At 41.6% G+C, this 13162-nt stretch overlaps 1 protein-coding gene across 2 annotated transcripts in view; it reads left to right on the top strand.

The window, feature by feature from the left end:
* SKIC3 (SKI3 subunit of superkiller complex) overlaps window positions 1-13162 on the top strand; it is a 214149-nt gene that overhangs the window by 19888 nt on the left and 181099 nt on the right. For both annotated transcript variants that reach the window (XM_073624527.1, XM_073624528.1), the window contains exons 5-6: window positions 9792-9867; window positions 11032-11172. In XM_073624527.1, coding sequence (XP_073480628.1) covers window positions 9792-9867; window positions 11032-11172 — 217 coding nt within the window. The remainder of the gene's footprint in view (window positions 1-9791; window positions 9868-11031; window positions 11173-13162) is intronic.

Raw genomic sequence — 13162 nt, 5'->3', positions numbered from 1 at the left:
TTATCACTTCAGATTACAGTATGTCAGAAGCTGTGATGTGTGTCAAGGTGTTGTCAGGCATATTGTAACCGGGCTTTTTTGTGCCATTATTGCAGTAAAGGCTTCTTTCTGGCAACTCAACCATGCAGCTCATTTTTGTTCAAATATTATATTGCGCTCTTTAACCACTTCACCCCCGGAAGGATTTACCCCCTTCCTGACCAGAGCACTTTTTACAATTCGGCACTGCTTCGCTTTAACTGCTAATTGCGCAGTCATGCAATGCTGTACCCAAACAAAATGTGCGTCCTTTTCTTCCCACAAATAGAGCTTTCTTTTGATGTTATTTGATCACCTCTGCGGTTTTTATTTTTTGCGCTATAAACGGAAAAAGACCGAAAGTTTTGAAAAAAAAATGACATTTTCTACTTTTTGTTATAAAAAAAAAAATCCAATAAACTCAATTTTAGTCATACATTTAGGCCAAAATGTATTTGGCCACATGTCTTTGGTAAAAAAAATGTCAATAAGCGTATATTTATTGGTTTGTGCAAAAATTTACACAGCTTTTAGTTTATGACTGCCTATGTCATTTCTTGAGGTGCTAAAATGGCAGGGTAGTACAACCCCCCCCCCCCAAATGACCCCATTTTGGAAAGTAGACACCCAAAGGAAATTGCTAAGAGGCATGTTGAGCCCATTGAATATTAATTTTTTTTTGTCCCAAGTGATTGAATAAAGACAAAAATACAAAAAGTTGTCATTAAATGATATATTGTTCACACATGCCATGGGCATATGTGGAATTGCACCCCAAAATACATTCAGCTGCTTCTCCTGAGTATGGGGATACCACATGTGTGGGACTTTTTGGGAGCCTAGCCGCGTACGGGGCCCCGAATACCAATCACCGCCTTCAGGATTTCTAAGGGCGTAAATTTTTTATTTCACTCCTCATTACCTATCACAGTTTTGAAGGCCATAAAATGCCAAGATGGCACAACCCCCCCCCCCCCCCAAATGACCCCATTTTGGAAAGTAGACACCCCAAGCTATTTGCTGAGAGGCATGTTAAGTCCATGGAATACTTTATATTTTGACACAAGTTGCGGGAAAGTGACACTTTTTTTTTGTTTTTTTTGCAAAAAGTTGTCACTAAATGATATATTGCTCACACAGGCCATGGGCATATGTGGAATTGCACCCCAAAATACATTTAGCTGCTTCTCCTGAGTATGGGAATGCCAAATGTGTGGGACTTTTTGGGACCCTAGCCGCGTACCGGGCCCCTGATTTCACTCTTCACTGCCTATCACAGTTTCGGAGGCCATGGAATGCCCAGGTGGCACAACCCCCCCAAATGACCCCATTTTGGAAAGTAGACACCCCAAGCTATTTGCTGAGAGGCATGGTGAGTATTGCAGCTCTCATTTGTTTTTGAAAATGAAGAAAGACAAGAAAAAAAAAAGTTTTTTTTCTTTTTTCAATTTTCAAAACTTTGTGATAAAAAGTGAGGTCTGCAAAATACTCACCATACCTCTCAGCAAATAGCTTGGGGTGTCTACTTTCCAAAATGGGGTCATTTGGGGGGGTTTTGTGCCACCTGGGTATTCCATGACCTCCAAAACTGTGATAGGCAGTGAAGAGTGAAATCAAAAATTTACGCCCTTAGAAAGCCTGAAGGCGGTGCTTGGATTTCGGGGTCCTGTGCGCGGCTAGGCTCCCAAAAAGTTTCACACATGTGGTATCCCCGTACTCAGGAGAAGCAACAGAATGTATTTTGGGGTGTAATTTCACATATTCCCATGGAATGTTTGAGCAATATATCATTTAGTGACAACTTTGTGCAAAAAAACTAAACAAAAATTTGTCTTTTTCCCGCAACTTGTGTCACAATATAAAATATTCCATGGACTCGACATGCCTCTCAGCAAATAGCTTGGGGTGTCTACTTTCCAAAATGGGGTCATTTGGGGGGGTTTTGAACTGTCCTGGCATTTTATGCACAACATTTAGAAGCTTATGTCACACATCACCAACTCTTCTAACCACTTGAAGGCAAAGCTCTTTCTGACACTTTTTGTTTACATGAAAAAATTATTTTTTTTTACAAGAAAATTACTTATATATATTTTTAAAGCAAATGCCCTACAGATTAAAATGGTGGGTTTTTCATTTTTTTTTTCACACAGTATTTGCGCAGCGATTTTTCAAACGCATTTTTTGGGGAAAAAACACACTTTTTAAAATTTTAATGCACTAAAACACACTATATTGCCCAAATGTTTGATGAAATAAAAAAGATGATCTTAGGCCGAGTACATGGATACAAAACATGACATGCTAAAATTGCGCACAAACGTGCAGTGGCAACAAAATAAATACATTTTTAAAAGCCTTTGTCTGACCTTTGCGGTGATACCTCACATGTATGATGTAATTGCTGTTCACATTTGACGCCAGACCGACGCTTGTGTTCTCCTTAGCGCGAGAGCAGGGGGGGACAGGGGTGCTTTTTTTTTTTTTTTTTTTTTTCTTTATTATTTTTTTTCTTTTTTATCTTAATTTTAAACAGTTCCTTTCATTTTTTTTAATCATTTTTATTGTTATCTCAGGAAATGTAAATATCCCCTATGATAGAAATAGGTAGTGACAGGTACTCTTTTTTGAAAAAATTGGGGTCTATTAGACCCTAGATCTCTCCTCTGCCCTCAAAGCATCTGACCACACCAAGATCGGTGTGATAAAATGCTTTCCCAATTTCCCAATGGCGCTGTTTACATCCAGCGAAATCTAAGTCATGAAATGCTCGTAGCTTCCGGTTTCTTAGGCCATAGAGATGTTTGGAGCCACTCTGGTCTCTGATCAGCTCTATGGTCAGCTGGCTGAATCACCGGCTGCATTCTCAGGTTCCCTGTTGAGACGGGAGAGCCAGAGAAAAACACGGAAGAAGGTGGGGGGGGGGGCATTCCCTCCCACTGCTTGTAAAAGCAGTCTAGAGGCTAATTAGCCGCTAGGATTGCTTTTACATGAAAGCCGACTGCTGGCTGAAAAGAATGATACCAAGATGATACCTAAACCTGCAGGCATCATTCTGGTATAACCACTCAAAGTCGTGAATTGCATACCTGAAGACAAAAAAATGGTTAACAATAAAACACAGTAAACGGTAAAGTATAAAAAATTGCATATCTGAAAAGCAAACATGATAAAACATAATAACAATAAAACATTGCAGAATAGAATACAGTAAAAAAGAGCAGAATAATATAGAGAGAATAGAGAGAGGGAGAACAATGAAACGACAACTATTTTTTTTAATTTTATATATTCAATACTCAACTGGTAGCGTTCAAAACATTCACCAATGCAAAGACCAGGATTGTCAGGACAGGAGGGACAATAATAGCGGGTGTCATGCCTATATCCGCGCTTGCTGCAGACACAACATCTTTTTTGGGGGGGTTCATTGGGTAGGGGTACTAGGACATAAAAATGCTTCTCATGCAGCCGACTGCATTTGGTTGGGGATGTGAATGGGGGAAGTACGGGTGCTGCAGAAGTGGTGGGTTCCCAATTAGGATTGGCGAATGCAGCAGCAAGGGCACTATGGGCATGACGGGCCTGTGTTTGTCTTCTTCTTGGTGACAGCGGGACACTACTTGTGCTTCCCACCTTACCAGCTTGAACTGCATTTATGGGACTCGCCACGTCACCAAGTGTTACTGCAGTGCTGGTTTGACTACGACCGGGGTGTACTAGGCCGCTGGTGCTTGCCAGTTCACCAAAACGCTACCAAAGAAAAACTATTAGCGATCGCAGGGATCAGGCCTGACTATGCGAACGCTGCAGTTATGCGTTTAGTGTTTTGTAAGTGACAGTGATCGATTGATACTGCACTTAGGTGGGCTGGGCTGGGCCAGGCGGAGGGGCAAAATGCAGGTGCTAGCAGGTATCTGGGCTGATCCCGCTAACACTGCGTTTTTGGGAACCCTAAACTGCTGGGGACGCTAGTATAGATCTGATCGGATCAGATATTGATACGTTCAGATACTATACCACTAAGGGAGGTGTACGGTGCGTGCGTGGGTGTTAGCGGTACTGCCGCTAACCTGACGCTGCCTTGGGCTGGTGCTTGCCAGTTCACCAAAATGCTACCAAAAAAATTGTTAGCGATCGCAGGGATCAGGCCTGACTCTGCGAACGCTGCAGTTATGTGTTTTGTAAGTGACAGTGATCGATCGATACTGCACTTGGGTGGGCTGGGCCGGGCGGAGGGGCAAAACGCAGGTGCTAGCAGGTATCTGGGCTGATCCTGCTAACACTGCATTTTTGGGAACCCTAAACTGCTGGGGACGCTAGTATAGATCTGATCGGATCAGATATTGATCCGTTCAGATACTATACCACTAAGGGAGGTGTACGGTGCGTGCGTGGGTGTTAGCGGTACTGGCGCTAATCTGACACTGCCTGGGGCGACGCATATCACCGCCGGGCGATCAGGGGGCTAAACCTTTATTCGGTATTAAACGACGGGTGCCCTGACACTATAAAGAATAAACGAACAAACCAGCGTCACCCATAACAGTTATACGGTGATCACTGGTGAAAGGGTTAACTAGGGGGCAATCAAGGGGTTAAAACCTTTATTAGGTAGTATATGGGGGTCCCTGACGCTATAAAATGCTGACGGCGAGCCTAAATATTTACCTCCCTAATTAGCGTCACCAGTGAAACTAATACAGCGATCAGAAAAATGATCGCTTAGTGACACTGGCGACGGGGGGTGATCAAGGGGTTAAAACTTTATTAGGGGGGGTTAGGGGGGTACCCTAGACCTAAAGGGGGCTAACACAAACTGCCCTACCACACCAACTGTCACAAACTGACACCAATGCAGTAATCAGAAAAAAAAACTGCTTGGTGTCAGTGTGACGGGGGGGGGGGGCTGGGGGGGGGTGATTGGGGGGGGATCAGGGGTGTATTGTGTGCCTGGCATGTTCTACTGTGTGTGTATGTGTTGTGCACTCACATTGAAGTCTGCTCTCCTCGGCGCCGGAACAGAAAATACCGAGCCAAGGAGAGATGACATCATTTCCTCTGCTGCTGTATAGCATACAGCAGCAGAGGAAGAATCTGATTGGCTGGGAGCGATCGCGAAGGGGGGGCCACGAATGGATGGTCTCCCCCTCACCTCTGATCGCTGCCAGACAGAAGTCGACCGCCTCGGGCACCGGGGGGGGGGTTTCCGATCGGACCCCCCACCTGCGGGAGGCAGATCACGTACAGGTACGTGATTCTGCCTGCCCGTGCCATTCTGCCGCAGTATATCTGCGTGAGGCGGTCGGCAAGTGGTTAAAACAACCACACTGACTTTTTCCCAGAGCACTCTGTATTTCTCCACAGGGTTACCTGTGAGCTTTACTTTGTTCCCCGAACAATTCTTCTGGTAGTTGTGGCTGTGATCTTTCTTGGTCTACCTGACCCCTTGCTATAAAGATCCCTGAATTTGCCACTTCTTAATATATGACTGAACAGTACTCACTGGCATATTCATGGCTTTGGATATCTGTTTATATCCTTTTACATCTTTATAAAGTTCGATTACCTTGTTATGCAGGTCTTTTGACAGTTCCTTTCTGCTCCCCATGGCTCAGTATCTAGCCTGCTCAGTGCATCCACGTGAGAGCTAACAAACTCATTGACTCTTTATGCACAGACACTAATTGTAATTCAAAAAGCCACAGATTTGGGGAATTAACCTCTTTAACCTGTGTGTGTCGCACACAACCTTATATGCCCACAGCACATTAATCAAATATTAAAAAGAGATACATTGCTACAATCAATATAGTTAAGAATATAGTATAAATCTTCACTAAACAGTGTTGTCACTGTCAGTAACCAAAAACAGCAATACAAATGGCAGTTAAAAAAAGATGACACGTGATGCGGTAGCAGTATAAGTGTTGGACAGTCCAATGAAGCATTACATGCATGTCTTTGTAATGACACTCCCAATATTAAAGGATCACCACGCCAGATCCTCCGTGGGACTAGAATATCCAGAGATGATTACACCACCACCACTCATGATAACCACCACCACTTGCCACTCACCTCCAAGAGTTGACCTACTTAATATTTTGGTCAATCTGCAGTTGTCCCATATGGGGGGATATTTGTTTCTGGTGAACTTGGGATTGTCCTCTTGATTATATTCGGTGATTATCTCATTACATTGGAATCTGAAAGTCAGTGGATATATTAGGCAGCAAGTAAACAGTTGTCTGTAAAGTTGATGTGTTGAAAGCAGAAAAAATGGGTATCGCAGTTTTTTGTGCATGGGGCCTAGCCGCAGACTTGCAAATGTGCCCATGTTGATCCGCTTACCTAGGACAGAGGTGGCACCAGGATGCAGTATGGGATGAAGGCAAACCGGCGGAGGCAGCTTGATGCTTTGTGCAATGTTCTTCTGGGAAACCTGGGGTCCTGCCATTCATGTTCATGTTACTTGACAGATACCACTTACTGAAACATCGTTGGTGACAAAGTACACCCCATCATGGAAACAATATTCCCCGATGGCAGTGGCCTCTTTCAGCAGGATAATGCACCCTACCACACTAGAGGTCGACCAATATATCAGCCAGCCGATATATCGGCCGATATTTGGTGTTTTTTACTTAATCGGCATCGGCCGATTGTGCTGATAAAAAAGGCCAATATCAGCGGACTTGCAAATGACTTCTGTAAAAGAAGTCAATACAAGTTGCCTGAAAACTTCTGTGAAGAGACTTCTCCCCTCCTCTGGGCAGCCTGCCAAATCTGATAAAAAGAACCTGAAGGATACAATGTTTACATTTATGAATGAACTGAGCTCCATGTGTAGAAGTTCTCAGTTTAACCATTTAAAGATTAAATCTTTTCTGACATTTGTTGCTTACAAGTAAAAATCCAGTATTTTCTGCTAGAAATTCACTTAGAACCGCCAAACATTATATATATTTTTTTTAGCAGAGACCCTAGGGAATAAAATAGTGGTTGTTGCAATATTTTATGTCACACGGTATTTGCGCAGCGGTCTTTCAAACGCAATATTTTTTGAAAAAATACACTAATAAATTTAAAAAAAAACTAAGCAGTAAAGTTAGCCCATTTTTTTTCATCCAAAAGTTTTGATTACCTGTTTTTGTGTATTTAATATTTAAGATATAGTTTTTTTTTTCATTTTTTTTTTTTAATTTAAATTCTACATACAAGTGAACTGATTGGAGGTTTGTTTTGTTTAATAAATGTTTAAATGTAAAAAATTTTCTGTATCACTTAAGGTTGCTTTCACACTGGAGCAGGCATGCGTTGACGGTAAAACGCTGCTAGTTTTAGCAGCGCTTTACCGTCATTTTAGCAGCGCTATTTCGGCTGCTAGCGGGGCGCTTATAACCCAGCTAGCGGCCGAGGAAGGGGTAAAATGCGCCCCTGAAGCGCCGCTGTCGAAATGCTTTGCAGGCGCTTCGGCAGCGGTGCGCATTCATTTCAATGGGCAGGAGTGGTGGAGGAGCGGTATACACCGCTCCAAAGATGCTGCTTGCAGGACTTTTTTTTTAACATCCTGCCAGCGCATCGCCTCAGTGTGAAAGCACTCGGGATATCACACTGAGACTGCAGGGGAGCTGTTTTACAGGCACTTTACAGGCGCTATTTTTAGCCCAAAAGCGCCTGAAAAACGCCCCAGTGTGAAAGGGGTCTAATTGTTAGATTTTATGAGATGAAGGGAAAAAAAAAATCAGCCTAATATATCGGCCCAAAAAAATCGGCATCACATATCGGCCATCGGCCACCACGATTTCTAAATATCGGCATCGGCCAGAGAAAAACCCATATCGGTCGACCTCTATACCACACTTCAAAAAAGGTTCAAGAATAGTTTGAGGAACACAACTAGTTTGAGCTGTTCATTTCTTTAGATCTCAATCCATCAAGCATCTGTGGGATGTGCTAGAAAAACAAGTCTGCTTCATTGAGGCCCCATTTTGCAACTTACAGTATCTGCTACTGACGGCTTGGTGCCAGATACCACAACATACCTTCAGAAGTCTAGTAGAGCCCATGCCTCAATGTGTCAGGGCCCAGAAAAAGAAAAAAATAGTTTTATAAACTCAAATCGAGGATATTATTTTTATTTTATTTTTTTTATACGTACTCTGATAAATAAAGTTTTATCTTTCAAATGTGGTCTTTGCTTTTGAGCATGGTTTTTCATTTTAAAGTGTAACTTTTTTACTTCATTATAAAGCAGTTTTCTTTATCTCATACAATGACATTTTTTTTTCATCTACTGTGCTACTGTGTTATTGATTGACTGTGTGGTTTGATTGACTTATTGCTATTTGCTTGATGTACATGTAAAACTGAGAGAATTAGAATTATAGAATTATCAGTTTTTTTTTTCTTTATTCTGTATGCGCTCCCACTGAGAAGATTCATGCTTTCTATTTCCCAGAGGGTGAAAAAGTACCTCTGGGGAGTACAGACAACAAAAAATAAAAACCTGTGATTTTAACCCTTACCCACACTATTCGGAAGTAAAAAAACAAAAAAAAAAACTTAAACTGATGTAAAATTTTTTATTTAATAACACACCCTTCCTATAAAACTGGAATAGCCAAATATTGTCTGAATACAAGAGGCATGTGTATTCTTACTTGACTCTTGGTGTCCTTTGTGTATTTCTTCCAGATCTGTGCAGTAATCCAGAGTGAAACTCTGACTCTGTGCAGGAGCTTTCTGTAAGGCCCCTTTCACACTGGGGCGGGAGGTGCGTCGGCGGTAAAGCGCCGCTATTATTAGCGGTGCTTTACCGTCGTTTTAGCGGCGGTATTCGCCCGCTAGCGGCGCGGTTGTACCCCCGCTAGCGGCCGAGAAAGGGTTAAAAACCACCGCAAAGCGCCTCTGCAGAGGCACTTTGCTGGTGGTATTGCTGCGCTGCCCCATTGATTTGAATGGGCAGGAGCAGTGAAGGAGCGGTGTATACACCTCTTCTTCACTACTCCGAAGATGCTGCTAGAAGGACTTTTTTCCAGTCCTGCTAGCGCACCGCTCCAGTGTGAAAGCCCTCAGGCTTTCACATTAGAGAGACAGCAGCGGCTGTTTCGGGTTGGTTTGCAGGTGCTATTTTTAGCGCAGTAGCGCCTGCAAACCGCCCCAGTGTGAAAGGGGTCTTATAAAGGCCAATCACTAATGCTCTCTCTCCTTATGCAGGGTTACTGGTCTTGTATCCACCCCCCTGTAAGTTTCTGCAGGCAGCCTATAGTGGAGGGGGGACCTGTTGGGTTCCTCCCACAGCTCTGCTCTGTAGACAGGCTATGTGCAGCACAGTGATTATATTACCACTACATTTACAAGGCAATATATGGGGTTGCAGAGGAATTTGGTGCACTCAATCTTTGGTATTTTCTTTCACTTTGTCCCTGTGCCAGTGGTCACCAGGACAGGTAGGAATGATAATCTCCTCAGCAGGTACACAAGCGACAGTGAAGTCTTGTAAGGGGTTCTAACCCCTTGCCACTCTATCCAAGACAAAATAGGCAGTCTTTTTATCTGTCCCATTTGCAGCTCTAGTAGCTGTAGTTACCATTTGTTGGCATACACACAAAGTATGTCAAATGACCTAGGCCAAATGATTTCCAACCTCATATAATTTTTATTTCAAATAAATCTACTCTTATCTAATGTATTTTTCACATAACCAAAATATTCACTGAAGGATAACCCAAACAGTAAAGTGTATGTGTATATTTGTTTTCTCCTAGCTCCGACAAACAGAAGTGGTGTGACATTTGTAAAAAACTAGTTGATCTGTACGAGCAAGATAGAAAATACTTACAGGTGAGCGTGAATATTATCCCTTTTACTATCTACCATACTGCAGTGTATTTACAGAAGTGTGGCAGTGAAGATGGCGTAGCAGCTCCTAGTTATATGGATTGTAGATGCTGTTCATTGGTGTTTATTGGATACATTCTTCTGCAATGGTTGATAGTCAAGAGGTTCCAATTATAAAACGTTCACTGCACAAATGTGACAAATATCTGCACAGTCCTAAGAAAAAAGAAATGCTGTATTCCCACAAATATGATTAGTTCTTACATTTTCAGCATCATTTAGTGGCCATAATGTGTTTTTTTTTATCCTGATTGAGGAACTAATCATATTAGAGAAAATGTGGGAAATGTGTGTTCCTAATGTGTGCAGATGGTTTGTCACATTAGTACAATGAATGTTTTATACATAGACCCCAAAGTGCATCTCTGATAAAAGAAAAAAGGGTGTCAGCGCCTAATGGTATATAGCTGCTAGAAATTTAGCGTAGATATACAAAACACTGTGCTAACAATAAAGAAAAATTGCAGCATCAGCACAATATCAAAAAACCCAAAATAATTTTTTTTACATTTTTGTTTATTTGTTTTTTTTTTTCTGGATAGAGTAGGGAGGGTTAGATACTCAAGATACTCTAGTCAACTTTTTATGTGTCTGGGTCCCCATTGGTGAGATTCACCACTTTATTTGTCCTGGTGACTGTTGTTACTGAGAAAGATTTGTAAGGGGAAACCTAAAACGTGTTGTGCCAGGAAAAAGACAAGGAAATCTTTCAATGGGAATACATACCTGTTCCAGGGACAACTGTCTGGGGTTCCCTTTGGATATTTCCTCCCACTTACTGTTGCATCTCTGGGAAATTAAGTGAAGAGGAGTTTCCGCAATGGTACACCACAAAAAAACTGGACAGTGGTTCTAATCTTTCCCCAGTAACCTCAATCTGCCAGGCTAGTGTGGCAAAAAACTTGGTACCTGCAAGTGTGATGCAGACCCCCCAGTGATGAACAGTCACCAGTCTACGTACTGTCAGGCTTAGGAGGAGGGACACAAAAGGCATATTTTTTTATAACAAATATGCATATACTGCATATTTGTTATTGCATATATGCGTTTTATAGGTTTATTTTTTTATTCTATCATTTATTGTTTTTTTTGTTTTTTTTAATGCAGGCTGCACAAACATGGCAACAGTTAATAAATCTGAAACAAGATGAAGGAATTAACAAGAGCGAGTTTTACAAGTTATGGCGAAAGATGACCCAGCTGCTGGCAGAAGACATAGAGTGCCAAGACAATGAGATCCAGCAGCAGGTAAACCATGATATTGAAATATCTCATCTTCTATTTAGGTGCACCCATCATGCCCACATAATGCATATTTTGTTCATGTTTGCATATACACAGGAATCCCTTCAACCCCTACAGTATGTTTTAGTGATGAGATGATTTGTATAGTGCTTTTAACAAAAGTAGCAATGAAGGATTAAAGAGAATAGTCTTTTTTTTTTTTTTTTTCCCCCACAGTAGCGCATGGTAAACAAGTGTGTTTATTTTTTTTAACTTTACTTCTAAATAGAGTATTGAAATGATACCTGCTGACAAATTTTTATAGCCGCCTTTGTCCTTGCTGGGGAGTTTCACCCTCTCCATTCGTCTTGGTAAGCTTTGTCACAGAAACTGAAAGCAATGAGAAATTCAAACAAGCCAATGGGTAAACCTATATTAGTGACAACTGTGTAGTAGGAAAATTACCTTTTGTAGAGATTTCTTCTCGCTTCTGTTATGTGACACGAAGTGAGGGGAAATTTCCTTAATGGGACAGAGCAAAAATTACATTAACAAGGGTTTTAACCCTTCCCTACACTTTCCAAAACAAAGTTGCAGATTAAATGAAGAAAATCGAATGTATTCTACCACTATGTTATACAGCATGGACAGCCGAATCTCCCATTGTGGCTTTTCCATTACCTGAACAGAGGCCGCATCTGATTGGGCACAGTGTTTGCTGCAGAAGGTGCCATGAGTTGTTGAGTTGCAAAAATGGCACCCTCCCCCAGAATGACCCTCCTTACAACTTATTGAAACAGTCCTTCTTTCCTCCTGAAAAGTAATGAAATTAAAAATGTATACCTGTGTGTCTTTGTTATGTTTTAAGTAAACCAAAGAAAGTGTCTATGGTGTGGGTGAGTGACACATGTATTTATAGCACAACATCCATTTGATAAATATTCAAAGAAAGAAAATGGATTTGTGGGATTTTTAAAGGGTGCTAAGAATTGCACATTTATATATGAAAAAGTCACAGATTACAACTTTGTTTATTGATTTGGAAAATTAAAAACCATTCATATTAAAATATATACACATTTTTTTACATGGTCGTTTGGTGTATTAATTTATGCAACAGTATAATGGTATGTATTCCCAACATGTTTCGCCCACTAGGGCTTCTTCAGGGGATTTGGTAACCGCTACTGATCTAGAAGCTATACCAAAAAATAATAAGATATCAGTCAAATGATATAGTAGTGACCATAAGCCATAACATATACATTCACATGTTTAATTTTTCACTAGGTCAGGCCATTTAATTCTTACCCTTCACATTTATTGTTATAATTCTTAGCACCCTTTAAAAATTCCACAAAAGCAAAGAAGGTTTGAAAAGAGAGAACTTATTGCTTATTGTACAAAATGGCCTTGGCAGATTTGCTGGTACCCCTGGAAAAGATTATGAATAAATTTATCATAGTGGTATTTCAGAATAAGGGCTCTTTCACACTGGTGGACTCTGCCTGCTCAGCGGTTGTTCTCAATGCTGATGTCCACTGAGCAAGCGGGTGACAGGTCTGTGTCCACTCTGCTTATGCAGAGCAGACACAGACACAGCCCCGCTTTCCCCTATGGGTGGTCGGATGTAAATGGTCAGATGTAAACGGAACAACTGTCATCCGATCCGACAGGCATACTACAACATATAACTGAGCAAGGATCTGCACAGCTGTCAAATTGGGAACAGCTGATGTGTCCCGATTGACGTGAATAGGGATGTACTGAACACTGGTGCACCCCCCCCCCCCCGTATGGGAAAACAGGCTTTGCATAGGTGTATGCTGTAGTAAGCCCTTGTGTAGAAGGCCTTAGCCTATTTAATTGGAGAAAAGTAGCTATGATGCTGTTTGCTGTCTCTGTGTGCACCACACCAGACATGGATCAGAAAAGTAAAGGAGAAAGTTGTCTGAGGAGATCAGAAAGAAAATTACCAAGCACCATGTCAAAGGCTACAGTGAGGGGAAAAAGT

Source organism: Aquarana catesbeiana, linkage group LG01 (assembly GCF_042186555.1).
Source record: "Aquarana catesbeiana isolate 2022-GZ linkage group LG01, ASM4218655v1, whole genome shotgun sequence".
NCBI classification, from domain to species: domain Eukaryota; kingdom Metazoa; phylum Chordata; class Amphibia; order Anura; family Ranidae; genus Aquarana; species Aquarana catesbeiana.
The sequence above is the reverse complement of the archived record's forward strand: the minus strand, read 5'-3'. Positions and strand labels throughout refer to the sequence as shown.